General features: G+C 43.4%; 1 protein-coding gene across 1 annotated transcript; it reads right to left on the bottom strand.

Annotated features, from left to right (window-relative positions):
* Positions 1 to 9: 9 nt before the first annotated feature.
* On the bottom strand, positions 10 to 27,705 carry Twsg1 (twisted gastrulation BMP signaling modulator 1). Its single transcript, XM_057763086.1, has 5 exons — positions 27,596 to 27,705; positions 25,193 to 25,349; positions 8,696 to 8,795; positions 6,286 to 6,552; positions 10 to 3,766 (listed from the first exon to the last, which is right to left on the bottom strand). The coding sequence occupies exons 2-5, from the start codon at positions 25,310 to 25,312 to the stop codon at positions 3,585 to 3,587; spliced, it is 669 nt and encodes a 222-aa protein (XP_057619069.1). The 5' UTR covers positions 25,313 to 25,349; positions 27,596 to 27,705; the 3' UTR covers positions 10 to 3,584.
* Between the last annotated feature and the right edge of the window lie 167 nt (positions 27,706 to 27,872).

Below are 27,872 nucleotides of genomic sequence, written 5' to 3'. Positions count from 1 at the left end.
CATTTCTATTTTTTATTAAAATACTTTTTTGATTACAGAGACAACCAATGAGAATATACACAATTACATATGTTGTAGGTCATGCCAAACACAAGAAACAGACTCTTGGGAATGGACAAAAGAATTTAAAGTCTTGAAAGACACTGAGTACAAACCTTTTGACCGTGCCCAGTTCTAAGCCTTGTTTGCCAGAGAAGCTTTACTTTCTCTATTTGGAAAGTTTTTTGATTTACAAATACTTGTTCAAATATCCTAATGACAATCTTATTTTCTGAAACTTTAGAACTTATACTTTGGCCAGGCAGTGGTGGCACACGCCTTTAACTCCAGTATTTGAGAGGGAGAGATGGTGGATCTTTGTGAGTTTGAGGCCAGTCTGGTCTACAGAGCGAGTTCTAGGACAGTCAAGGCTATACAGAGAAACCCTGTCTTGAAAAACCAAAAAGTTTTCCTTTGGTGTGAAGACCCCTTTCACAGCATCCTGTGTAAACAAACACTACACTTTACTTGCTTTTGTACCATAATTACGAATAGTTATAGTCATAATTAAATGTTATGGGAGAAACACAAGACAAAAACATGCCCATAAGCCCATGTCTTGCTACAGGAAAGTGTGTGTATGCATGGATCTAATAATACCCTCTGATTCACAAACTAGTGTTTTGTTTCTTGTTGGTACCCAGGAGGAAACCCAGGGCTACACTCACGATAAGCAAGAGCTCCATCACTGGACTTCAACCCAGCCCTTAAAATCTAGTGTTTTCTGATCTGGCTATAATAAAGACAAACTATAAAAACTATAAAAAGGAACAAACTATTACAAACTCTTCAATACGGAAGTGAACATGCTAGAATGGTGTAGAAGGTACTAGCAAGGCTATTAGCTTCTTAAATGTTTAATTTCAATTTAGAAAAAACAATACTCAGAACGTTGAGTATAGAACTAGAAAGGATTTCTTTGCTGTTTTGAGACAGTGTCTTCCTGTGTGTCCTGTGATCCTGAGGTCCCCTTGTTCAGCCTCTCAAGTGTGGGACCACAAGTGTGCGCACAACCCCCGGCTCTAAAACTAAAACCTGTCGGCTGAATGTTTGACAAGGCCTTGGCAAACCAGGAGAAATATACAAAATAGGAACATAAAACTTATCTGTGGGATCAATTCTAATGGGGAAAACAGGGCAATAAAAAAAAAAAAAAAAAACAGTAAAGCATTTGGTTTAAGAAACTGTCCACAGCCGGGTGGTGGTGGCGCACGCCTTTAATCCCAGCACTCGGGAGGCAGAGGCAGGCGGATGTCTGTGAGTTCGAGGCCAGCCTGGTCTACAAGAGCTAGTTCCAGGACAGGAACCAAAAGCTACGGAGAAACCCTGTCTCGAAAAACCAAAAAAAAAAAAAAAAAAAAAAAAAAAGAACCACAGAGAAATGTATGGAGTAAAAAAGACATATGACATTTTAAAATTTGATAATGAAAAGATTTTTAAAAAGGTAACGATATATTTTAACAATGCTTGTGGCCACCATAAGAAAGCTTGAGCACAGTCAGTCTGGTCTGTGTAGCATGGAGACCCTGTTTCAAAAAAAAAACAAAAACAAACAAACCAAAAAAAAAAAAAAAACTTGAAGGCAAACTGCCTGCAACCATCAGAGCATTCCCATTCATAGCATGACTTTCCTGACAATTAGGAAGATGACATGGAGCAGCAAGCTGCAGTCCTTCAAAGCCCTCCTGATGTCAACCCCGGGCAGTGTCGGAGCTATGAAAGGAGCTAAGATGTTCCCAAGGCTGAGACAGAAGCACTGCTGTAAGAGTGAGAGAGGACGCCGTGACGTTAGAAGGCTGAGGACCTGGAGTGCTCTTCAGCTATGGGAAAGAACAGATTTTATAGTGGGTAGCTGTAATATCACAATCACAAACTACTATTCAAATAAGAATGCAAAATGTGTTTAAGAGCATTTTCTATTTTATGTACTAAAATATATAGACATATAAAGAATATTCCTAAAAAGTTACTTTTAATTCAGATTCGCACTAGCAAAAAATAGCAATTTCATTAAAATGAGCCTGTGTATTTTAAATATTTGTTTTAGAATCACGCTTGAAAGTGAGGATTTTATTTCTATGAAGGGTATGTAGTATTTCAGCTTGTCTCTAGGGAAACACTACATACGAAGCTAATTAGATAATTCTGTAATATGTAGGAGTAAACATATTAAACAGATTTTCCCCTCCACTTTCAGAAATACAGCTTCCAAAATATGATGCTTATTTAATAAGAATATTAGATTCAGATATTCAGAAACAAATATAGACATTACAAAGTAATAAAAACAGTGACTATAAATGGTTTTAAGGTAGATCCTAGAGTTCCCAACAATCTTGCCCTTCTCTGTTCACGTCTGTAAATTCCTCTTCAACCCTCTGCAACCTCACGTGCTGGAGAAGCTGGCTGGTTTGCTGGTGCCGAGCCTGCAATCTGTGTGCTGGAGAAGCTGGCTGGTTTTCTGGTGCCGAGCCCACGGTTCTGTGTGCTGGAGAAGCTGGCTGGTTTTCTGGTGCCGAGCCTACAGTTCTGTATGCTGGAGAAGCTGGCTGGTTTGCTGGTGCCAAGCATGACCCTTCTCCTGGTGCACGTCACTCTCACCTCTGCTGTGCAGCTGGGAAAGGACAGCTGCTTCCTGGTGCCTGATGTGGCATCACATGACCTACATACAGCCTGGCTGCTCTTTCCCTGGCTTCTTCTGCACCCAGATCCTCACAGTGTGCTTAGTGGAGTTTCAAGGGTGTGCCACAATTCTTGGCAGAGATGATTCAACTGCCTATACATCAGCACTGTGGGTGGGGGGCAAGACCATGGCTAAGTCACTGTCGGCATGAGTGTCATAGGACAGATCTCACCACGTGAGAGGTTTAAAGTTCTTTTAAACATTTACTGTGTGTGCGTGCGTGCGTGCGTGCACAAGGGCATATGCATGCATGTTATTGTGCATGTATGGAGGTCTGTTGGTTCTCTCCTCCACTGTATGGGCTCTGGTGGTAGGGATCAAGCTCAGGTCATCAGGCATGGCAGCAAACACTTTTACCCACTGAGTCAGCTCACTGGCCCTAGGTAAAAGTTTTCTGCTGTAAAATATAGTAAATATTTACTTACTAAAACCAATGTAAGATGGTTTGAAATTAAGCTTTTACAGTGGCTTGAATGTGAGCTGCAATATTTACTCTCTTTATATAAAACAGATAAGCAATCCAAGGCACGGTTAGGAAAGGTATAGGACAGAGACCTGGTGGACTCGAGACTGGTAGGTGAAAGCCACAGCTCCTGGTAACCAAAGGCACCAGACCTTCTGTCAGAACTACAGCTCTTCCACAGCTCCTCCGCACCCCATTCTCATAGGACTAGAGTTCTACTGTTCCCATGGAAAAGACACACTAATAGGCAACAAACAGAAAAGGCACAGTTATAACAACATAATTTAGCATGTTCCTAGCATACTTGACTCATGACTTCCGCACACTTCATGACTTACTGAGTAATTTTCATGTCCTCCTAGTAACTAAGCTGCTTTGGATTGCGTTCCTTTCCCTTCTTTAGAACATGCAGTTCATACACTTGACAGTCTTACTGCCGTAGTCGATACACTCTGGACCGATGCACTCACAGCAGGCGTTATGAAACCAGCGGTATTTGGACGCTCCCATGGACTCGCAGGATATTTTACACTGATGTATGGACATGCAGTCATCAAAGTAAACCACAGTGCACATGTGCTCTGAAAGGAAGAAAACGCAGACCTCAGCACAAGCGAGAAGATCCCGCCACCCAGTTAAATAACACTACAGCTGTCCGCTTAGTTCTTATTGCTGATCAGCACACGACAAAATGAGAGGAAAAAAAGACATCTATTTGCTAACTGTGTTGACATCTTCAGACACAGAAGGCAAAGACACGAAGGTTAGAATATCTGGCCAACAACCATCTTCGAAGCAACAATGCAGCTTCCTAAACTGATGTTTCTCCAAAGACATACTTCTCTAGTCCAGACAAGAATGAAAAATACTGTGCTAAGGTCATACTGGGAATTTGTACTGAAGCAAGCAATCCAAACAGCGCAAAGTAATCAATACACACTAGCAAGCAGATGTCACTAACAAGATTGCCTACTCTGCTCTCCTACAGAATGGACAGTTTTTAACTCTACAAGTGGTTAATCCCATGTGGCTTCTTGGCTAAGATCTAACACAACACAAAACAAAGCAAAGACAATAAAAACTATTCACAGAGCATTAATGGAGAGTGTGCGATCAGAGGTTAAGGGTTTTGGTTTCCCCTGAAGTGGGAAGAGCAGGCTGTTGCTGTTTTACAGATAGGGTCTCTTGCTTATGCAGCCAAGACTGCTCAAGAAACTTGCTCCTGCGTTAGCCATCTGCTCCTGGGATCACATGCATGTGCCACCTTGTCTGGCTGGCACTAAGTTATCTTTTTAAGACCTCCAACGAATAGAGAGAAGGCCTAGTAGAAAACACTGGACTTGTGTTAAGGGGAATAAAAAGCAAAGCTTCCAGGCCTTGAAGGACAAAAGCCTTGGAGTATCCATGGGAACAGAGCGAAGGCCCAGGAGCAGTGGCACATACATGCTATCCCAATACTTGGGAGCTGGGGTGAAAGGCTAACCTGGGCTACACAGTGAATTCAAATATACATACAAACTGTGTCAAAGAAAAAAATAGTGGGTAAAGTACTTGCCATGCAAGCCTTGTTTGATCCCTAGAGCCCACCCCAGAGAGCCTCACACAATGTGTGCCCCTTATCATATATGCACAATTATAATAAACAATTCTTGCTTACTAGCAATGAAGAAAGCTGGGAAGTGGTGAGGCACCGAAACAGTTGAGCAGAAGGACTGACAGGGAGCAAGTCATTTGCGACACTCAAATCACCTACTGACTAGGCCCTATTAAATTCATCTCGTCTAACTTTATCCAATGTATATTTACTAAGCTCCTACCATGGGCTAGCCACTGCAGACTCAAGAGTCCAAAGAATCCAAAGAGCTAGGTAAAAAGTAAACCTATCCGTTCAAACCAAACTGCAAGGGTCTGTAAAATTGAGGGTCTGTAACTCCAGGAGGAGGAAGAGGCACCAGGTTTCCAGAAGGTGGCTTCCGTGTAACACTGTCATGAATCTAAGACATTGCTGAGCAGAGCTAATGAATAATACATATCTATGATGGTCATTCTATTTCAATATGAGAAAATAGCAAAGCATCAAGTTCTACACATTTCCAACCTTTCCCAAAGCCTAGCATTTGATTTACAAAGCAATCTAGCCTGAAAGGAGGTAAGAATTCATACTGTCATTTAACAAAACTGTTTAGCTTTTATTGTTAACAATCAAAGTCCCATTTTATACTGGTCAGATTACAATGGAAGGCATCATAAAGAGACTAGTTAGAAACAGAGTTCACATGACAGTGTCTGCACACACTTCATTTAATGCTTTAAGATTCAGCTGCAAGCCAGCTGTGGTACGCACAGCTGTAGTCCCAGAGAGGACTGCCCCAGGGTCAAGGCCAGCCTGGTCTACATCTCAGACCCTGGCACAAAAAAACTAAAACAAAAGCCACATCAATTGTATTTCACAAATGCCTTATTCTTCTGCTGTAAACTGTACTGAAAACATTAAGACTTTATTATAGCTATAAGCTCTTTATACTCCATAATTATAATATGATCTATTCTCACTAGTAAATGTTCTTTGCTAAAATTCTCAGATGATGAACCATAATCACATCCCTGCAGAGAACAGGGTAGGACAGTTTATACCTGTAAATGAGATGTCCGCGATACCAATCTGTCCATAGAATTGTAACTGACAGGCGGAAAGAAGGAAAAACCTGTCCTGTATAAGCCCAGCCTGATCTCATCCCAGAACCCACAAGTGCGATGGTGTGTGTGCCCACACTCAGAAGCACATACACACATAATGACAAATCAAAAATAAAGTAGTTGATGACCTCGGCATCATCTGTAGCACCAATGCATCATTTACAAACACCTAACTTACGAGGACGCTCGAGTCATCTGACACCAAACACAACAGTTAATATCTCATTCAAATAAAAGCAGAACTAGGAAGTTACTCATTTTCTGACACAGCCTCCATGCTGATGTGTCTCTGCATTTACCATTTATTTAAGACTACACAAATTCAAACTTAAAAGATGCTCCAAAAGATAACCTGATGTATGTGTCATGGACGGCAGGGCATACCACAGGGTGGAATAGGTACCTTTGTCGCTGGGATAAGGAGCGTGAACGTTGTTGCTGGGAACAGACACATTTTGGTGGTGCGGCTGGTTCACAGTTTCTAAAAAGGAAACTAAATTTTCATGGTGTGAGAGCTCCTCTGCCACAGGGAAGGAGACGATGTTCCAGTTCAGCTGGGTGTCCCCCTCCGTGAGCGCCCTGAACAGGGAGGGGATGGGCTCATGCAGCTCCTCCACTGTGCTCTTGGAGGTGGGGGGTGTGTCGCTGTAGTTCCGAGGGTTACACATGCCTGGGGAGACAAAGGGAACGGAAGTTTACGTTCCTCACTGGTTGTAACGTTTTGGGGTTCTGCTAATTCCCTGGAACCAAGGATTTGTGTGCTAACACCGTGATTTCTAGCGTTACGAATACGTGTTCCCCAGACTTTTTCCCCTGAAATGACAAAAAGTAATGAGAGCCACCCACCGAGAAAACCAAGGTTACTACCCTCCACTCACAGGACTCTGGAGTGTGATTCCAGGACTTTGGCAGTATAAATACAGTGAGCCAGGAATGCACACGCACATTGTGTGTGTTTGTGTGTGTGTGTTCTGAGACACGGTTTCTATAAAGTGCAGGCTTGCCTTGAACTCGCCATATTGCCCAAGTTGGCCTCATGTTTTTGGCCATCCTCCTGTCTCAGTCTCCCACGTGCTGGGATTACAGCACATACCACCACCATCAGTTGGAATGATGCATTTCAAGTCATGAGAGTCAAGCCTGTGAAGTCCAGCAAACTCACCTTTAAAGTGAAGAAATAAATGAAATCACCTAGGACAAGGATAAACTAGAGCAATTTATGGCCACTAAAGGGATTTCACGCCCACTGTATACAGGTACTGCAACTTCTTTGTCCCCTGATCTGCGCACAGATATCTAAGCTGGTCTCACATCTGTGGAGTGCTTTAGTAGCCTGATACACAAGAACCTCTATGGTACTAAGCTTAGGATTGTTGGACACAGAACAAAGCATCAACCTTTTTTTTTTTTGAGAAAATATTATGCTTCTCAAACACATATTTGAAAGTCTGAAGGCCCAGTTTCTCCTTCTTCTTGGCCTCAGTCCACTGTCTCCAAGGTTACCAGCATGGGGGTTTGTCAATGGCACTTAACTGCTCTCAGTTGGCGCTACTTTTTCTTCAATCCACGTTCTTCTCTCATCTGCCTGTCTTGTTTCATTGGCCTCTATTACACCTTTTAAAGAATGGTGTGTGATGTATCTTTTTCATCTCTCTCAAATGAAAATGTAAATTTTCTTTTTTTTAAACCATAAAGGTTGAGAGTGGTGGTGCACACCTTTAATCCCAGCACTCAGGAGGCAGAGACAAGCAGATCTCTGTAAATTCAAGGCCAGCCTGGTCTACAGTGAGTTCCAGGACACTCTCCAAAGCTACAGACTACAGAGAAATCCTGTCTCATAAACCCTGTCACCACCACCTGGCCTTTTTCACCCTCCCTTCCTTCTTTGTCCTCCCCTCCCTCTCTCCCTACACTGGTTTCAAACTTGTGAAGCCACAGATTCCAACCTCAGCCTTCTAAACTGTGGGTATCATCACACTCATAAATTGTTAATATCTCTCTCTCTCTCCACTCTCTCCTTTGGTAGCAGGTGGTGTAATCTCTCTCTCTCTCTCTCTCTCTCTCTCTCCTCTGGTAACAGGTGGTGTAATCTCTCTCTGTCTCTGTCTCTCTCCTTTGGCAGTGAGTGGTATGATCTCAGCAGGGCCTCATACATGTTACACATGTGCTCTGTCACAGAGTCCCTTCTTCATTTTCTCTTCTTATTTTGATCATTCACAGCCAAATATATAGGCAAAACACCCATATAATAAAAATAAATAAAAAAGATTGAAAACTAAAAGTATTCTCCATTGATTCCTCACTCCTACACTTCTTTCTTAATCTTTTATTTAAACTATTTTTACATAATTATATACAAGTAATATACAATAATTCCCTATATATTTACCTTATGCAGTGTTTATTTACATGTATGGTACACTTTGTGCTGGCTAGTTTTATGTGAATTTGATACAAGCTCGATTCATCAGAGAGAAGGGAGCCTCAATGGAGAAGACATCTCAATAAGATGAGGATGCACAGTCTCAGAAAACCAAACCAAACCAAACCAACCAAACAAACAAACATAAAACACCAAAAACAAAAGATGAGGCTTTAGGCAATACTGGTGACAGATGGGGAGGAAGACCCAGATCATTGCCGGTGTCATCACCCTGGGCTGGTGGTCCTGGGTTCTGTAAGAAAGGAGGCTGAGCAAGTCAGGGGGGGCAAGCCAGTAAGCAGCTCCCCGCCATGGTGCCACAGCACAGCGGTGACGACCCTCCTGGGTCACACGTATATTGAAGTAGGGAGTGCAGCACCCCGAGGCTCACCCACACAGTCGCAGCACTCGTCCCACAGCGCCCCGAGGCACAGCATGCACTCCTTACAGCATGGGCAGCTTCCTTCTCCCGGCCGGCACTGGCAGAGCTCCTAGAAATAAGACAGATTCCAAATGATCAGAGAGAAATAACTCTCCGAGCAAAAGAATAACCCACAGTATTTTCATTTATAAAAATTTATTCCTGATGTACTTTTTATTCAACAACAAAAAGTTATTGTCATCTTGGTGTCTCCTTATAGTAATAGGGAAAGAGGCTTTAAACTGAATCCATCTTCTGGGCTGGGCATGGACTAGCAGCAGCTAGCATGTGCAGTGAATGAGGACAGTCAGGATAACGGAGGATGGAGTCCATCACACAAATGTGAGAGAGCATCAGAAGAAAGGGAGCGAGAGGACAGCTGAAGTGCATAGAGACAGAAGAGTCCCAGCCATGGCCTCCTAATAAAGGGACAGAGAAGCCAAGAGGCAAGCCTGTCATCCTGATAAAAAAGACTATGGACTCAACCCAGGGACAGGCCTTGAATCCACTCGGGGGATTTCATGGACCAAGACTCCTCTGCAATCAAGAGGGTTTCTCATTAACTCACTTAGCTGACCTATGCTTGATGACCTAACACATACAAACTTGTATCGTGTGGCCTCTGTCGAATTCTGTATCCTGAGGCTGTAGTTCTGCTATGCAGACATTAGGAGGCACGGCTAGGCCTGAAAGTGTGGCCTATAGCTCTGTGGTAGAGTGCACGCTTAGCCTGTGAAGCTTAGCAAGCTGTTCTCACGCCTCAGAAAGAAAACAGCAGAACCAACACGGAAACCTAATGCAACATGAAAACAGAATGCTGTGAGAGCAAGCTCCCTGGAAGCTCAGGAAAACGGGCGTTATAAAGCTTTGTAACTTCTTCCCCCATAAAACTCGTGTCCTGTCTTTGGAGCAAGAGGGCACTTTCTGAACATACATACATATACATACATTCACACATATGTAAGTACTTAAAGACCATCCAGCTAATGCTGATTCCTTGGTTTTTACTTTTACAAAAGCTGCCCTTGGCCAAAGACATAAAGTTTCTTTCAAATTCATATATATATATATTCATATTCATTGTTCTTGCAGAGAACTTAGGTTCAATTCCTAGCAACTGCATGGTGGTTCATAGCCACCTGTAACTCTAGTCCCAGGGACATGATGCCTCTTCTGACCTGTGTGGGCTCCTGCCCTCACATGGTGCACAGATACACATTTAGGCAAACACACATATACACATAAAATAAATATTAAAGACTATATTTTGTCTTTCATACAGCTTATAAATGGTAGCTTACATTACACAAATTTGCATATACTATGCTAAATCAATGACTTCCACTAGAGAAATTTTGGCATGGACGTGTGTATACACATGTGGAGGCCTAATGGTGACTTCAAGTGTCTTCCTTAATTGCTCTCCATCCTATATGTAGTGAGGCAGAATCTATTGCTGGTCCACAGCTCTTGGTCTCGGTTCATCTGACCAGTCAGCTTGCTTCTGCCTCCACTTCCCACACCCTGGGACTTCGGACAAGACACCACACCCACCAGGGGATCTGAACACCAGCTCTCATGCTTACAGGGTAAGGGCTTAACTCTTTGATCTACCTCCCCAATCTTCCAATGCATGTCTAATAAAATAGTGGCAATATAATATCCTGATATAAACCATAAGCAATGCTCTATTATCAACCCCTGTGAATATCTTGCACGGCAGTTCGTCTCTGTGATCAAACTCAGAAAACAGCCTTCACTCTCCTCTTACTCTCTCCTGCACCCGGTCAGCGTCCTTGGTTTACTGTCCTTGTTGCTATCTGAACGAGGGGTTACTGTGTGAGGCTGCCCTGAGCGACAGGATTGCAGATGTGAACCATGAAGCCTTGTTCTTTATTACCATTTTCGAAACTTCATTCGTCCACTTTAAAAAACATAAATGTATCTGAAAATTCTCCACTTTTTAAACAGAAAAAATGTAGAGTTAAAATGTGTAATTTTCTTCCAACTGGGCTATTTATATATTTTACCAACCTCACTATGAATAAACTTGAGTCAAATGGAACATGTGACCAAACCAAACACAACATTCACAGAAGTCCAAAAAAGAAAGTGACTCAAAGCTTCCAACTGTTTTTTGTGGCCACATTCCCCGGAGTTCTTACGTCGGTTCTGTCTAAACACAGGCTCCACTCCAGGAGCTGTGTGTGCACCACCTCCTGCCTCATAAAGCGGCAATGGGGCAGATTATTCTCATTCTTCAAATGAAGGTATAAAATGCACACAACATTCAATTAGCAAGTGGCTAGGATTTGACTCTGGTTTGAGTTAGACATTACTGCTTCATACAGCTTGGAATGAGAAAAATAAAGCCTGTTTCTGTCCAGCATTTTAATAACTAGTTATTAGTCTTTCTCGGAGAAAAATCAACCAATCCTCAGATGAAAGACTTCAAGCCGTTTAAGTAGAGGCACCTTTTACTCCGACAACTAAACTTAATCACAGGCACTTGCCCAAGCTTAACCACTGTTTGTACAGCGGGTATTATCAGCTGAGAGTCAGACCAGAGACTGAAATCCAGTACTTAATTCTTTCATGGCTTCAGCCACTTAATGGCAACATCATCTGTTGTCCACACTGAAAGTCTTGGAGAAACCTGAGTTCACGGTCACATCATGATTCTGACTAGCTCTGTAGACCAGGCTGGCCTCGAACTCACAGAGATCTGCCTGCTTCTGCCTCCTGAGTGCTGGGATTAAAGACGTGTGCCATCACTGCCCAGCAACTAAATTAATTTCACACTAAGAAGTAGTCTGCTAATTTGGCGCAGAGAAGTGCTACATAACAGAGAGCCAGTAAACTGCTAAAATAGTCATTACAGATCTCTGAATAGAAGTCTGAGTGTGTTCATGAAATATGCTGACATCATCCTAAAAATGGCTGTGTATTAGCTAAAACTACTTACAACTCAGTGAGCTTCTCCCATTCTTCACATACACACACACACACATGCACGCAGACACACAGACACACATGTGCCTCCCTCCCTCTCCCCTCTCCAAAGGCCCATATATTGAAAGTTTCATCCCCAGCCCAGGGAGCCAGTTTGAAGCGGTGGAACCTTTCGGGGGTGGGGCCAATGTGAGAAAGTAAGGTAACTGGGGTCATGTCTTTGAGGGACTATTGGGACTTCAACTCTCCGATTTCTCTTTGCTTCCCTGCTACAATGAGGTGACTAGGCCTCCAATCTCATGCTTGAGCTACCACAGGCCCAAACAACCACAGACTGAAGCTAGCACAGGAGAGTATATATATATATATATATATATATATATATATATATATATATATATATATATATATATCTGTAACCCAGGTGGATTGGTTATTTTCCTCACTGTGATGTGTGGTGGTTTGAATGACAATGGCCCCCACAGGCCCTGTTAGTGGAACTGTTTGGGAAGGACTAGGAAGAGGTGTGTCACTGGAAGTGGACTTTCAAAAGCCCACACCAGGCCCAGTGTCTCTCTCTCTGCTCTGGCACCACGTCTGCGCCTGCAGCCATGCTCCTGCTATGATGAGCTCATTCTATGACTGTGAGGCCCCAGCTAATGCTTTCTTTCAAAGTTGCCTTGGTCATGGTGTCTCTTCACAGCAACACATAACTAAGAAGCTTAAAGAGCAGGGCTCATTTTGGTTCACAGGCCACCATGGTACGGCTGGCATGATGGCAGCTCTGGGGCAGCAGTGACGTGCACCTAGAACACCTCTGAGCAGAGGAAAGGGCATGGATGCTGGCTTTCTCCTTTTCCTCCTACTCTGTCTGGGCCCCCCAGTCTTCTGGATGAATGTGGTGCTAATACCCAGGGTGGGCGGGGTGTCTCCCCTCTTCTGTTTTCCTCTCTGGAAATGTGCTCAAAGACATGCCCAGAAGTGTGTCTCCTAATAGGTGATTCTAAACGCAGCAAGCTGACGATGAAGAGTAACCATCACACTATGGAAACTGATTATTGGAGGTATTCTGTCACAGTGATGGGGGGCTAAAAGACCATGGTAGACATACGAGCGATCCAAATTTTAATTTATTTACTTTTATTGATCTGAATTTTAAATGTTATTTACAGTTTATTTTTAATTGCGTTATTCATTTATCTAGAAAGTGTGTGTGTGTCCCTGGTATTAAACTCAGGTAGGTCATCAGGCTTGGTGGCAGGTATTTTTACCTCCTCAAATATCTTACCATACCTAAAACTTCTTTTTATGAAAGTATCAAAACAGCCGGGTGGTGGTGGTACACGCCTTTAATCCCAGCACTCAGGAGGCAGAGGCAGATGAATCTCTGTGAGTTTGAGGCTAGCCTGGTCTACAGGGAGAGTTCCAGGAAAGCCAGGGCTACACAGAGAAACCCTTTTTCGAATAACCAAAAAAAAAAAAAAAAAAGAAAGAAAGAAAGAAAAGAAAAGCAACAAAACAGTAAAGATCTAGTCAAAACAACATCCTCTATTCAGAGGTGCACCAAGACAACCATTTGTTCGATGTTTAAAGCAAGACTTCTTCGCAGTCAGAGCACAAGATAAACATTTACATAGGGACCACCCTTATGCCTAGCAACTTGCAGGAGCGGCTGGGATGACCGCACACTGCCTAGACTATTTGCAACCATCCTGGTAAAAATATTTACATGACCACAACCTTCCAGGGAAACTATTTTGTATTTGTTACTCAGGAGGCGCAGAGGACTAAACAGAGGCAAATGGCCTAACATCCTCACAGCCCGTCATCTCAGCAGTACAGAAGAAACCAAAGTTTCTTAAGGAACAGCTTGTTTTAAACCTCTGTATCATTATTTCCTGGGTTGTTGTTCTTGTTGTTATTTTGTTTTGTTTTTTTCCCCGATTGCTGAGGACTGAACCCAGGCTTTTCACAATAGGTAGCTCTCAGTGGCTAGGTGACACATCTAGAGATGTCACATTTGTGTCACTTAACCACATCCTTAGACCATATCTTTGTCTTTCTTTTTTAAAAAAATTATTACAAATTTTTATTATTTTATGAATATGGGTGTTTTGCCTGCAGGTATGTCCATGTGCCACGTGTGTGCCTGGTGCTCACTGAGACAAAAAAGAAAGTATCAGATCCCTGGGGCTGGTTGTGAGCTGCCACGTGCTGCTGGAAATCAAGCCCAGGTCCTGTGGAAGAGCAGCAAGTGCTTTTAATTGCTGGGCCATCTCTCTAGCCCCATATCTCTTTCTTAAAGTACTCACCCTTCTAGCTTCTCATGTTAATCATTTCTGCGCATGCTACTTAGTGAGTTAAAGAGGACAGCTATGATCACCCACGCAGCGAGTCTTGTGCTCCGCAGACCACAGAACAGTGCTTCTGTGATGACAGCTCAGCGTGCTCACAGAAAAGCAAAGCTGCGGCACTTCTTAACCATGCAGGACACTCAGCTACTTAAAGAATGTCTTCACAGGCTGGAGGGATGGCTCGGTGATTACTGGCTGCTCTTCTAGAATACCTGGATTCAGTTCCCAGCACCCACGTGGTGGCTCACAACCATCTGTAGCTCCAGTTCCAGGGGATCTGACTCCTCCTCGGACCTCTGTGGCCACCAGAAATGCATGTGGTCACAGCATACATGCAGGTAAAACACCTAAACACATAAAAGTATTTTTAAAGAAATGCATAAGTATACTAAAAATACAAATATAGTTAAAAGAAATGCGAGGAAATCTAAATAAAAGATAACTTGTTCAATTTCATGAGTTAAAAATCAATATTGTAGCTAGGTGGTGGTGGTGGTGCACTCCTTTAATCCCAGTTCTTGGGAGGCAGAGGCAGGCGGATCTCTGTGAGTTCGAGGCTAGCAGAGCTAGTTCCAAGACAGGCTCCAAAGCTACACTGAGAAACTCTATCTTGAAAAAACAAAATCATAAACTGAACTTCAGCGAAATGTGAAACAATTTCTCTACAGAAGAGAGATGTCTGGAAAGATGGTTCAGGGGTTAAGAGCACTGGCTTCCCTTCCAGAGGTCTTGAGTTCAATTCCTAGCACTCACATGGTGGCTCATAGCCATCTGTAATAGGATCTGATGCCCTCTTCTGGTGTACAGGTATATATGCAGAGTACTCACACATAAAATATAAATAAATAAAATGATTAGAATAAATGCACAGTATTTGTGCATCTGTTAAAAGCCACAGAAAAAGTATGGACAAAATGTAAACAATGGGTTTTAGTTAATAACACAGTGTATCAATATTAGTTCATTCTCAGTAAAAAGTGTAGCACAGCAATGAAAGATAATAATAGCCAGAAACTGCTGAGTGTGGTGGTGCAAGTCTATAATTCCAGGAATTCAACAGGCAGGAGGATTCCAAGTTCAAGACCAGCCTAGGTAAAATAGCATGTCTGTTCCAACAAGAAAAATAAAGAGATATTGAAAAATAACAAAATAAAGATAGACAGAGTATAAGGGAACTCTGTACCCATTTTTTTCTAAAGATCAAAAATATTTTTAAAACACGAAGCTTACTATGTTAAATCATTTCCTAGCAAGTTTTATCACAGGAAATTAACAAGATGATCTTAAAATTTACATGGAAATGCAAGCAATCCAGAATCGACAACAAAAATATTACAAAGAACCAGGTTAGACTACACTACAGAGCTACAGCAATCAAGGTGATATACACGCTCAAAATTGATTCCCCTTCAAAAGATTCACAAGGTATCCAAGTACCCAGACTCAACTATTTACATTTTAAATAGTTAAATACAGGGCACTGACACTGGTGGGTTGAAGAAAAATGGTCCCCATAGGTTCATACATTCAAATATTTGGTTCCCAGTTGGTGAACTATTTAGGAAAGGTTAGGAGGTGTGGACTTGTTGAAGGAGGTGTTGGGGGTGGGCTCTGAAGTTTCAAAAGCTCTCTACTTCCTGCTACTGCTCCAGTCAGTCTGCTGCCATGCTCCCGGCCATGACAGACAGACAGGGACTCACCTTCTGAACTGTAAGCAAGGCCCCAATTAAATGCTTTTTCTTATAAGTGGTCTTGGTCATGGAGTCTCTTCACAGCAACATAACACTAAGACAGATACTATACTAAAAGTTTCCAAAATAACCAACAGTTACTTCTAGGGAATAAGGAACAAGCTGGCACCAGACTTCTTCCCAGCAATGCAGGATCCTAGTAGATACAAAGGAAATGACTTCAAAACATAAAATTCTATATCCAGAAAAACCATCGTACAGGCATGCAATCAGAAAAGGTCTATTTTCAGGAATATAGACCCAGAACATTACTTCGGCACAGCCTGAGGACCTAAAGGCACATTACAACAAAATGAAGGAATGCTTTTCCTAAAGGAAGAACATGGGATCCGTCAATCAGTGAACAGCTAAGGAATGCATTAATGTGAAGTCTGTGCCGGGCTGCTCCTCAGCTACAGAGCATCAGCTGAGCCTGGAAACACCAAAACCAAACATTCCACCGGGGAGGCAACACAGATCAATATTCTAAGGCACAAGGCGTTAATGACTGCTGAGAAAGGATACTGAAAAACAGTCACCCAAGAAGGGAAACATGCCCCTGTGAGTACGCAATCAGCGCCAACATGATCATTAAAGGAAAACCTCATTTACTGATTATCAGCTCTAGAATATACTTGGAAACAAAGTATGGAGGATTCGGATACAACTAGCAAGCAGAAACATAGGTGAGTGGTAATTGACAGAACTCATAAGTACAGGCACTGCTCAAAACACTTCACCCTGACACCAGTCACACAGGTAGGCACTGGAGTCCCTATTTAATATATAGGAAACTAGGGCACTGAAAGATTTACTCATTTGCCCAACATTATAAATCCAGTAAATGGATGAAGGGGGCTAAATGTAGATAGTCTGGAGCCAGAGTTCATGTTATTTATTTATTTATTTATACACGTGCACTAGCGGGTATCTGTATCCAGCACACAGGTGAAGTCAAGAGGACGGCTTTTGGGAATTGGTTTTCACCTTCTACCTTGCTGAGCTGGTAGGTCTCTCTTGTTTGTACCATTATGGAGATTCCAGGCTAGCTGGTCTGCCAGCTTCCAAGTGATTCTTTTTTTTAAAAAAAACAAAAAAAATGTATTTATTTATTATGTATACAATATTCTGTCTGTGTGTATGCCTTCAGGCCAGAAGAGGGCAGAAAACCCCATTACAGATGGTTGTGAGCCACCATGTGGTTGCTGGGAACTGAACTCAGGACCTTTGGAAGAGCAGGCAATGCTCTTAACCTCTGAGCCATCTCTCCAGCCCCCCCAAGTGATTCTTTTATCTGTGCCTCCTCTCCTGCATTAGGAGTTTGGGTATGGCCAGGCGTGGCAATGCACACCTTTAATCCCACCACTTGGGAGGCAGAGGCAGGTGGATCTCTGTGAGTTTAAAGTCAGTCTGGTCTACAGGGTGAGTTCCAGGACAGCCAAAAAGATACACAGAGAAACCCCCGTCTCAAAAAAGAAAGAAGAAAGGAAGGGAGAGAGGGAGGGAGAGAGGAAGGGAAGGAGGGAGGGAGGGAGGGAGGGAGGGAGAGAGGAAGGGAAGGAGGGAGGGAGGGAGGGAGGGAGGGAGGGAGGGAGGGAGGAAGGAAGGAAGGAAGGAAGGAAGGAAGGAAGGAAGGAAGGAGGGAGTTTGGGTGTTACAAATGTGGGGGTTCCTGGAATTGAACTTGGGTCATCAGGCTTGCTCACCTAGCTCTTTTATTCACTAGTTCACCTCCCCAGATACAGAGCTCATGTTCCTATTCATTTCTCTGTTTTCTGAGACAGGATCTCACTCTGTAGCCCAGAAGAATCTCCAGTTCACAATCTTTTTTGCCTCAGCCCCCCTAGAACTGGGAATAGGTATGAGTCACAAGCAAATTTTTTTCTTAACTATTATACTAGGCTACCTCCCAGGATACAGGTATTATCAACCGTGACAATATTCAAGTCAAAGTCTAGGAAACACTTCATTCCACACAGATTTGAGGCAGCCCACTACTAAGCTATACAAAACACAAAATACTTAAGACAGCTGGCCAGGTGGTATATGCCTTTCATCCCAGCACTCAGGAGGCAGAGAGCAGTTCATGTGAGTCAGAAGCATATAGTGAGATCCTGTCTCAAGTATAATACAATAAAGTATAATACTGACTGCAGCTCATAAGGCAAGGAAAACTAATTTCTCTGCTTTCTGTGACATTAGATATAGCCATTAATGGTAGTGCAACACGATCCCATAGCAAGTTAGAGGGCAGCCTTGGTTATAAAAGACTCTAGTTTAAAAATTAAAATGGGCCAGGTGGTGGTGGTGCATGCCTTTAATCCCAGCACTCAGGAGGCAGAGGCAGACAGATCTCAGTGAGTTTGAGGCCTATCTACAGAGGAACCCTATCTCAAAAAAAAAAAAAAATTAAAATGGAAAAAGAAATAGTAACAAAAGCTTGTTACTTAGTCATACAGCTAAAGTCACCGAAGAAGTAAACAGAAACAGTTACAACGCAAAGGTGGCTCTCCACGGAACCAAAAAGAGAAGGAGAACTGAGTCAAGGAATTTTCGACTTCATATTTAACATTTTGAGATTCTTTTTTAAAAAATATTTTCTTGCATTTATCTGTGTGCATACGTGTATCTGCACACACATGTGTGTGTGTGGTTATGTGGAGGTAGGGGCTAACTTTTGGAAGTTGGCCCTCTCTTTCCTCCATGTGGGTCCCAGGGACTGAACTCAGGCCACCAGTCTTGGTTGGCAGCCTAAACCCCTATGTGATCTCTTTGGTCTTCATTCTGATTTTAAAAAGATTTTTTTTTTTTGATACAAACACATAATAGCTCTTTTCTTTCTTTAGAACTGCACAGAACTAGCCAGAATTTGGAAACAACCTAAATGTCCTTCAATAGATGAATGGATAAAGAAAATGTGGTACATTTATATAATGGAGTTATTCCTCAGCTGGTAATGAAATTCACAGGTAAGTGGGTGTAACTAGAAAAAAAAATCATCCTGAGTGAGATAACCTAAGACACAGAAAGACAAATATGACCAGTGCCTTGCTCAGCCATCAACAGAGAATCTTCCCCACCGCAGCAGATGGGAACAAACACAGAGCCCTACAGCCAGACTTCATGCAGAGAGTGAGAGACCTTAGAGCACCAGTCCGAACTGGGATGTCTTCATCAAATCCCTCTCCTCGGGGCTCAGGGAACCCTGAGGAAGAGGAGGTGGGCGAGTACAAGAGTCAGAGGGGTGCGTGACAGTAAGAAAACAAGACCCCCAAATCAACAAGACCTCTCCACATATGGACTCAGAGAGACTGAGGTAGCATACACAGGGTCCTAGAGCTGGAAGGAGGGGAAGTCACATGGCCCCCGCCATCCCTAACCCAGAAACAATCTCCAACTGATAAACACTTGTAAAAGAAATGTTGGTTTCCCCTAGTGCAACTGAAATGCCCTAGAATCTATGAAGATGATCCTAAGGAAGACTTCTAGTAATGGGGGATACGGAGTCTCAACTGGTCATCTCTCGAAGCCAGGTGAGCCTTCCACTGGTGGGACTAGGTTACATTCAGCTGAGTTGTTGGCCAAGGGGATCCCATAAAAATCCCCCCCTCGGGGCTGGAGAGATGGCTCAGTGGTTAAGAGCATTGCCTGCTCTTCCAAAGGTCCTGAGTTCAATTCCCGGCAACCACATGGTGGCTCACAACCATCTATCTGTAATGAGGTCTGGTCCCCTCTTCTGGCCTGCAGACATACACACAGACAAAATATTGTATGCATAATAAATAAATAAATATTTTAAAAAATCCCCCCCTCAAAACTCAGGCTGTTGCTAAGAAAAAGGGTTGCTCTCCACAAACTGACATCAGCCCCCCCCCCGCCCCTTTGCCAAGGACAATGCCCACACAATTTATTGAACATGAACAAGTTGAACTGGTTCCTACATGGAGTCCTCATCCCTATATTCTAGTCTCTTTGGTACAGAAAGGCTACTTTGCAGGACACCAACCCAGCCACAAAATCTTTGGCCTACAATCTATCCTGCCTACAAAACAGGCTAGGGCACCAGTGGAAAAGAACTTGTGGGAGTGGCCAACAATGTCTGATCTGATCTAAGGCCCCCTCCACCAGAAAGAGATCATACCTGACACTGCTTGGGTAACCAAGAACCAGAGACCCAGGGAAAGATCACTGATATAACAACAATAATAATAATAATAATAAACCAACAAAATGATTCCTAATGATATTCTGCTCTACTCATAGATCAAAGTCTTGTCTAGTAATCATCAGAGATATTTCTTCTCTGCAGATGGGAACAGATGCAGAGACCCACAGCCAGACATTATATGGAGAGAGACTAAATTGGAGGTTTCCATCAAATCCCTCAGAGATCAGGGCATCCTGAGGAAGAGGAGGAAGATGGTAAGAGCCAGAGGGGATAGAGAACAATAAGAGAACGAGGCCCTCTGAATCGACTAAGCATGGCTCACGTGAGCTTTCAGAGACTGAAGAAGCAAGCACAGGTATCTGTAATGGTCCGAGTATATGATACCCATTAGCTCAGTAATTTTATGGGGCTCCCGACTTTGTGACCAACCTGTCTTCCTGCTCTTGGGATCCTTTTCCTCTATTGGGTTGCTGTGTCCAACTTCAATGATAGTTTTCTCTTTACTTTCTTTTGTCATGTTTAGAAGCCTGTTCTTTTCTTTTTTTCTTTTTTTTTTTTAAGACAGGATTTTTCTGTAGCTTTGAAGCCTATCCTGAAACTCCAGAAACTCGCTCTGTAGATCAGGCTGACCTTGAACTCACAGAGCTCCTCTGGGATTAAAGGCGCAAGGCACCACCACCCAACGCCTGTTCTCTTCTAATAAAGGACAGAAAGGGAGGGAAAATGGGGAGGAACTGAGAAGAGCGGAGGCAGGGGAAACTATAATTGGATGCACTGTATCAGAACTTACCTTCAGTAAAAGAAAAAAATTTTTAAAAAAAGAAAGAAAAGAAAATTTGGTTTCCTCTGGGGGAGTCTGAGTACGGAAACAGACCACTATTAGGCGTGGGCTTCCCTCCCAGCACAGAAGCCAGTGGAGGAGGAACTCAGCAGCAGCTGTGGCAGCTCCTTGACTCTCAATGTCATGTCAGAGTGTCATAGTCGGGGTCGCTATTGTGTGATCAAACACCAGGACCAAAAGAAGTTGAGGAGGAAAGGGTTTATTTAGTTTCCACTTCCACATCACTGTTCATCCTTGAAGGAAGTCAGGACAGGAACTCCAACAGGGTAGGAACCTGGAGGAAGAAGCTGAAGCAGAGACCATGAAGGGGTGCTGCTCAGCCTGCTTTCTTATAGAAACCAGAACCAGCAGCCCAGGGGTGGGCACCCCATCAATCACTAATTAAGAAAATGTCCTACATCCAGGTCTTAAGGAGGGATTTTCACAATGAGGCTCCCTCCTCTCAGATGACTCTAGCTTGAGTCAAGTTGACATAAAACCATACAGGACACGGGGCTTTTTAACTTTTCTCCCTTCATTTTTATAATATTTTTATTTTATTTACATATTTTTATTCTCTCTTTTTTACCTACAGGCCCTTGAGTATATGTTATTGCTTCAGTTTTGTGTTTTATGGAATTCTTGAGTGTGTGAACGAGTAGGTCTCTTTCTTGTGCCTTTTCTTGGGCTCTTTTTCTTCTGTTTGTTTGGTTCTATTCCAACATATTAGTTTTTGTTTATATTATATTATATCTTGTTGTTGTTCCTTAGAAGCCTGTTTGTTTTCTAATGTGAGACAGAAAATGAGTGGGTCTGGATGGGAGGGGAGGTGGGGGCAACTGGGAGGAGCAGAGGGAGGAGAGACTGTAATCAGGATGTATTATGTAAGTAAAAAAACTATCTTTAATAAAGGAAAAACTTTAAAGTATTTTAAATGAAGAACAGTGTGTGTGTGTGTGTGTGTGTGTGTTCACACACAGGTACACACTGCATAGAAGTTAGGGTTAACCTTGGTGACTGTTCCTCAGAAGGCCTCTACCTTTGTTTCTGAAGCAGGGTCTCTCTTGCTGGGCCTGGAACTCACAGATTAGGATGGAGTGGCTGCCAGCGAATCCCAGGACCTTCCTGTCCCCACCTCTTGCACTGAGACTACAAACACTCATCACCACCCGTGGTCACTGCACAGATGTGCAGATGATAGAAGCCGAGACCTCATGACTGAAGGATTCCTGTTAACTCTTTTAATCCACATGAGATTTACTTTTGGTAAGGTTTGAGATAGAGACATGCTGTTTATCTAGGCTAACCCTTCCACAGTGACTGGTAAGGCTAGCCCACCACAGACTAAGATCCCTTCTTAGTCTTCAGCTTCCACGAGTGGCTCCTCAGGGTCTGCCAGGTAATCTTTTTACATTATGATACTGATGGAATAGCTATGTTAAAAATTTCTTGAGGGCTGAGGAATGGCTCAGCAGGCATGAGGCTCTGGGTTCCACTTACAGCATACATGTAAAAAGCAGGGCATGGTGGCTTGCAATCCCAGCACCGGGGTACAGAGACATTACTGGCTGGACAGCCTACCCTGTCAGCAAGCCTCAAGTCTCAGAAATTATCCTGCCTTAAAAACAGGGTGGGAGCTCCTGAGTACCAACACTCAAGGCTGACACACATGAGCATATACATATACAGACAAATATGCACACATACAAGTTCTTATCTATTAAACATGCAGATAGAATTATGGATAAAACAAAATGGGGATTGGCCTGAAATTGCAACAGAGCTAAGGTGAAAATAATACAAAATAATGACAGTAACCATTCTTTTTTTTTCAAGCTATTAAGAAGTTTATATTTTATTCAACTATTATTCATTATAAAACATTGTTCCCAGTCAGAAGAAAAGTCATCTTTTTTCTTTTTTTTTTAAGATTTATTTATTTATTGTGTATAAATACTCCTTCCATGTGTGCCTGCACGCCAGAAGAGGGTACCAGATCTCATTACAGATGGCTGTGAGCCACCATGTGGTTTCTGGGAATTGAACTCAGGACCTCTGGAAGAGCAGTCAGTGCTCTTAACCTCTGAGCCATCTCTCCAACCGACAGCAAGCATTCTAACTGTGGATGAATGGTTCATTGTTCCTCTCTCTGTACATACTTCAAAACATCCTCAGAATAACCTGGGCTGTGGAGCTTGGGAGCCACTAACCTAGCTCCAGGGTCAGTAAAAGACCCTGTCTCAGTGGAACAAGGCAGAGAGTGACAGGATGCCTGACATCCTCCTCTAGCCTCCGTGGAGTGGTATTTTGTTAGTGCTTTAACAAATAAAACTTGCCTGAAGATCAGAGTGTAGAGAAAAGCCACTAGAGGCCAGGAGTGGTGGCACACACCTTTAATCCCAGAATCAAGAGACAGAGGCAGAGGGATCCCTGTTAGTTCAAGGTCACACTGGGCTACACAAGATTGAATTTGTCTAAAAGAGAAACAGAGCTCACAAAAGGTGATCCCAGCACTTGGGAATCACAGGCCTTTAATCCCAGCACTAGGGAGGTAGACACAGGAGTGACATGACTGGGTGGAGAGAGGAAGATAAGGCATAAGGAGACAGGAGCTCAGTGCAGTCTCCAGATACAGTCTGAGGATGCATTCTGAGAACAGGATCGCCCCTTCCGCCTGAGCGTCGGTAGAGGTTAAGGGTCTCTCTAGTGGCTGATGGCACTGCTTCCCTGATCCTTCAGCTTTCACCCCCTAGTATCTGACTCTGGGTTTTATTTATTAAGACCAATTAGAATTCATGTTACACCTCCACATAAACAAGGACAAATGCACACATGTGCACCTACAACACACATACACAAACCTCATACATGTGCACCCCCAATACACACACACCACACACATGTTCACCTACAACACACATATTCTCACATGTGTACCTATAATACACATACACATACACACACCACACACATGTGCGCCTATAACACACATATACTCACATGTGTACCTATAATACACATACACATACATACACCATACACATGTGCGCCTACAACACACACACACATATGAAGGAAGACATAAAAAAGTTAAAGTCAGCTAATAACAATTTTCTCTAGTTAAATGTTTTGATTTGAAAGGTAAAGTAAAGGTTCTATCAGAGTATGAGATTAACATACCTAAAGTTCCAATTACTAAGGAAAAGGAGGAAAGTATCAGGAATAGGCACAAACGACCTTTGCTCTATAAAAACTTAAGACGGTGTTTCTGAGTGAGAATCACAGCCAAAGCCAGCTGACTCACACTCTACACGGAAAGCCAATACAGACTGTGTGGCTCTCATCCTTAATGTGCAACCTGAAAGGCTCAAAACTCTAAAATGTACTGACCACTAACATGACATCACAAGTGGAAAATTCCACATCTGAGAGAAACGCTAAAAATACTGCTCAAGATCACCCTCAATACATGAAATATAAACATATTTTGTCTTTAGATTGGGTCCCATTACCAAGGTACCTGAACACACCACACACACACAAACTTCAAAATCTAAAAAAATTCAAATATGAAACATTTTTGAGTGTAAACATTTCACATAAGGAATATTCAACCTGTATGCATAGCTATTACATTGCCAAGGCCACAGCCAGCACCTCCAATGGAGGCTACAAAAGACAGGCACCCCAAAGGAAAGACTGGTGGGATGGGAAGAGAAGTCATGTAATTCATCACTAACTATCACAGCGGCATGGAGAATGGTAGCCAGTATGCTGAGTGAAAAAGTCATGGGCTCTGAAGACAAAAACAGACCAAATCCCACAGCTATTTCCTAGCTACACGAACCTCACCAAAAGTGACTTACTTCACTTTGTGCCTCAGGAAAACAGGAGGTAACTACATTGATCACCTGGCTTCAATTGGAAAGGATAATTTTCAAATACCTGGAAGGAGATTCAATAATCCCAGCCCACAACCTTGTGAGCAAGCTTGACCCAGAACCTCCCAGCCGCACTGCTTCCCAGACCTGCAACCTCAGAAGCTTCAGGAGGTGATGCACTTTTGCCTGAGGTTGCTAGGTTTTGATATCATCTGTTACACAGCAACCAAAAAATAATAAGGTACATGTAATAATTTGTCTATTAATTGATAGGCTAAAAGTTTTCTAAATATAGTTATTAAGACACCACCATGCACGCTAGATTATAGAGACTAGCATGCTCATCACATACAGCAGCTTACACAGCAGAATAGCACATTCTAGATCGAACTTCTTAAACCCAACCTCAGTCGGATGGAAGAGAGCCATAGAGATAAAAATCTAAAGTTCAGCACCTCTGGCCCTGGCCCAAAGTTCAGACCATATACTCTGGCTTTGATTTATCTCACAGTGTCTACCTATCCAATTGTTTCAATATCAACAAAAGCACCTTTTATCCTACCTGAATGAGGCACTTGCTCACATCGCTAGCACAGAGGGCTTTGTTACAGCTCTGTGACACAGGGAGGCTCGCCAGGAACACCAGGGAGGCTAGGGTTAGCACAACATAGTGTGACTTCATGATTCTTCAAAGAAGCCCCTCAGTAACTGCCAGGAAGCTAGAAACAAAACCAAACACACAAAAACTTTAACTCAAAGGCAAGTGGTAGCTCACAAAATCAAAAAAGAAGAAAAAAATCCCAACATAAGCCAAGAATTAGTTGCTTGTGTCAAAAATGTTGAGGAATCACTTGAAGATCATTCTCAAAGATTACTCAAATATTCAAAACTTTAGGCTTGGGTGGCCATCCTTAAAGAAACCTAGAATACTACTACGACACAGGCATGATAAAAAATTACAGTGAACATGGCTAGCGCCCAGCAATCTGCAAGCATTGCTAACTGCACCGCTACTACTCAGATCTCAACTTTAGACTTTAGTCAAATCCAATCCCAGTATTTAAACTCAAATAAGAACTATTTAAAAATTATGTGCATGTCTGTGTGTGTATGCACACTTCGGTTCTGGTGCTGCTGGAGGCCAGAAGACGGCGTTGTATCCTGGAGCTGGACTTAACAGGTTGTGTGGCCTGCCAGATGTGGGTGCTGGGAACTGAACTCAGGGCTCAGTAGTTAAGAGTACATAGTTCCCAGGGCCCATCTGGGGCAGTTCACAATCACCTGAACTTCAGCTCCAGGGGGAGAGGAGCTGAAGCCTCTGACCTCCTGGGACACCTGCACACACATACACATAATTGAAAATAACAAATATACATCTTCAAAAATACCAATACTGTATTATTTTAATGTCTCTGTGTATGTGTATATAGGTGCTGCTGGAGGTGGAACTTAGGGCCTCACCGTGTGTGAGGCAAGGTTTCTACCACAAACTATAACTTCTGCTCCAATTTTAAAAATGATAGTATCAAAACAAAACTGTAAAGAAAAATTATCCTAATGATTATCTCATTTTGTCAGTAAATACTTCAGAGAGAGAGAGAGAGGAGTGGAAGCCACAACCATTCAAATAAATGTACCAATAACAAATGCCAATAAATTATTAATTGCATTGAGAATTGTGGGTAAACGTGAAAATATTCTTTCTCTTAGTACCATAGAGTCCTCCATTACTAAGGATTATAGTACAAACAGAAAATAACCGGGGGAGGGAACCAACACAAATTTTCTCAGGGGTTATAATTTGGGGCTGGCAAGTCGATTACGTGGGTAAAAGCATTTGGCTGGTCAATTCCATTCCTCAAACTCCTAATGGAGAGAGCTGCCGCCCTCCAAAGTTGTCCTTTGACATACCATGGCACAGGTGCACAGGTGCGCAACACATGCGCACACTAATAATCAGAAAATAAAAAGTTACAAGATATAATTTAAGGCTAAAACACAAATTTCCAATAAAATCAATGAAAATAAATATTAGCTGGATCTGGTCAGACATGCCTGTAGTCCCAGCATTTGGCAAACATGGCAGGAGAATAATGAATTGCAGGCCAGTTTTACTTCCAAATTAAATAAATTAAAAGTAAAGATAAAAATAAGGGGCTAGAGAGATTGGTTTGTTTTTTTTTTTTTTTTTTTTTTTTTTTTGGATTTTTCGAGACAGGGTTTCTCCTAGCTTGAGAGATTGGTGTTTCAAGACCACTCGCTGCTTTTGTAGACGACCTGAGTTCGGTTCCCAGCACTCACATCTGGCAGCACTCACAACTGCCTCTAAGTCCAGCTCCGGGAGAACCAACGCCCTCTTCTGGCCCCGAGCAGCACCAGGACGGAAATGTGCATACACACACAGATAGGCACATACATTTTTAAAAAATATAATAAAAATAAATCCCCTCCAAACAATAAACTACAATTCTGGCATAGGGAGGGGGGGTTAAGAGGTGGACCCTGCTGGTCTGAAAATGATGAGACGGCGCTCCACTCGGGGCTTTGTAAAACTCAGTTTTGAAACAGAAAGTCCTGGCGCTCCTGACCGCGGGCACAAAACATTCCGCAGGAGACCGTTAGTAATCCAATTTTCTCGCTCGCTCCCCCCGCCGACCAGTCGTGTCTGTGGGCAACTTGCCCGCAACTGCTGCGCCCCCGCAGCCACCGACCGCGGGGACCCAGAGACATCTCCGGCTTCCCCAAGCGTCCGCTCGCCGTCCTCCCGGGAGCCAGGTGACCCCGGCGTTCCTCGGAGGGAGGGGCGTCAAGCACCGGCGCCCGGACCCGGGGATCCCAGAGGCGGCGAGCACCGCGGCCCTTTGTCCCCGCGGCTCGGGCCTCCCGGCACCCGCTCCCTCGCCAAGTGCTGCGGCCTGGCCTCCGAGCAGCCCTCCCGCTCGCTCGCGCACCCGCCAGTGCTCACCGTGGCCGCGGCCTCCTCCCGGCGGCCGAGCTTCCAAGCCGCTCCCGCGAGCTCCGGCGCCGCCAACACACAGGCCCGCCCGCCCCCTGGCCTCTCCCCGCTTGCCCGTCCGCCCGCGCCGGCTCGCTGGCCACGCCCCCGGAGCTCGGCTGGCCACGCCCTCTAGACCACGCCCCCAGGTGTGTGCACTTGGCCTGGCGCGGAGCCTGGACCCCGCCCGCGAGCCTTCTGGTCGGCTGCCACCTGTTGGACCGCTCGCCTCTGGCTCCAGCAGATG

This window comes from Chionomys nivalis, chromosome 2 (assembly GCF_950005125.1).
Source record: "Chionomys nivalis chromosome 2, mChiNiv1.1, whole genome shotgun sequence".
NCBI classification, from domain to species: domain Eukaryota; kingdom Metazoa; phylum Chordata; class Mammalia; order Rodentia; family Cricetidae; genus Chionomys; species Chionomys nivalis.
Note: the sequence above shows the minus strand (reverse complement) of the source record. Positions and strands in the feature narration are given on the sequence as shown.

Coding starts and splice junctions, on each gene's coding strand:
- Twsg1 (XM_057763086.1), bottom strand. CDS start 25,312: ATGAAGTCACACTATGTTGTGCTAACCCTAGCCTCCCTGGTGTTCCTG. Junction 8,796..25,192: donor TGAGCAAGTGCCTCATTCAG/GTAGGATAAAAG, acceptor TCTTATTTCTAG/GAGCTCTGCCAGTGCCGGCC. Junction 3,767..6,285: donor TCCTTATCCCAGCGACAAAG/GTACCTATTCCA, acceptor TCTTCCTTTCAG/AGCACATGTGCACTGTGGTT.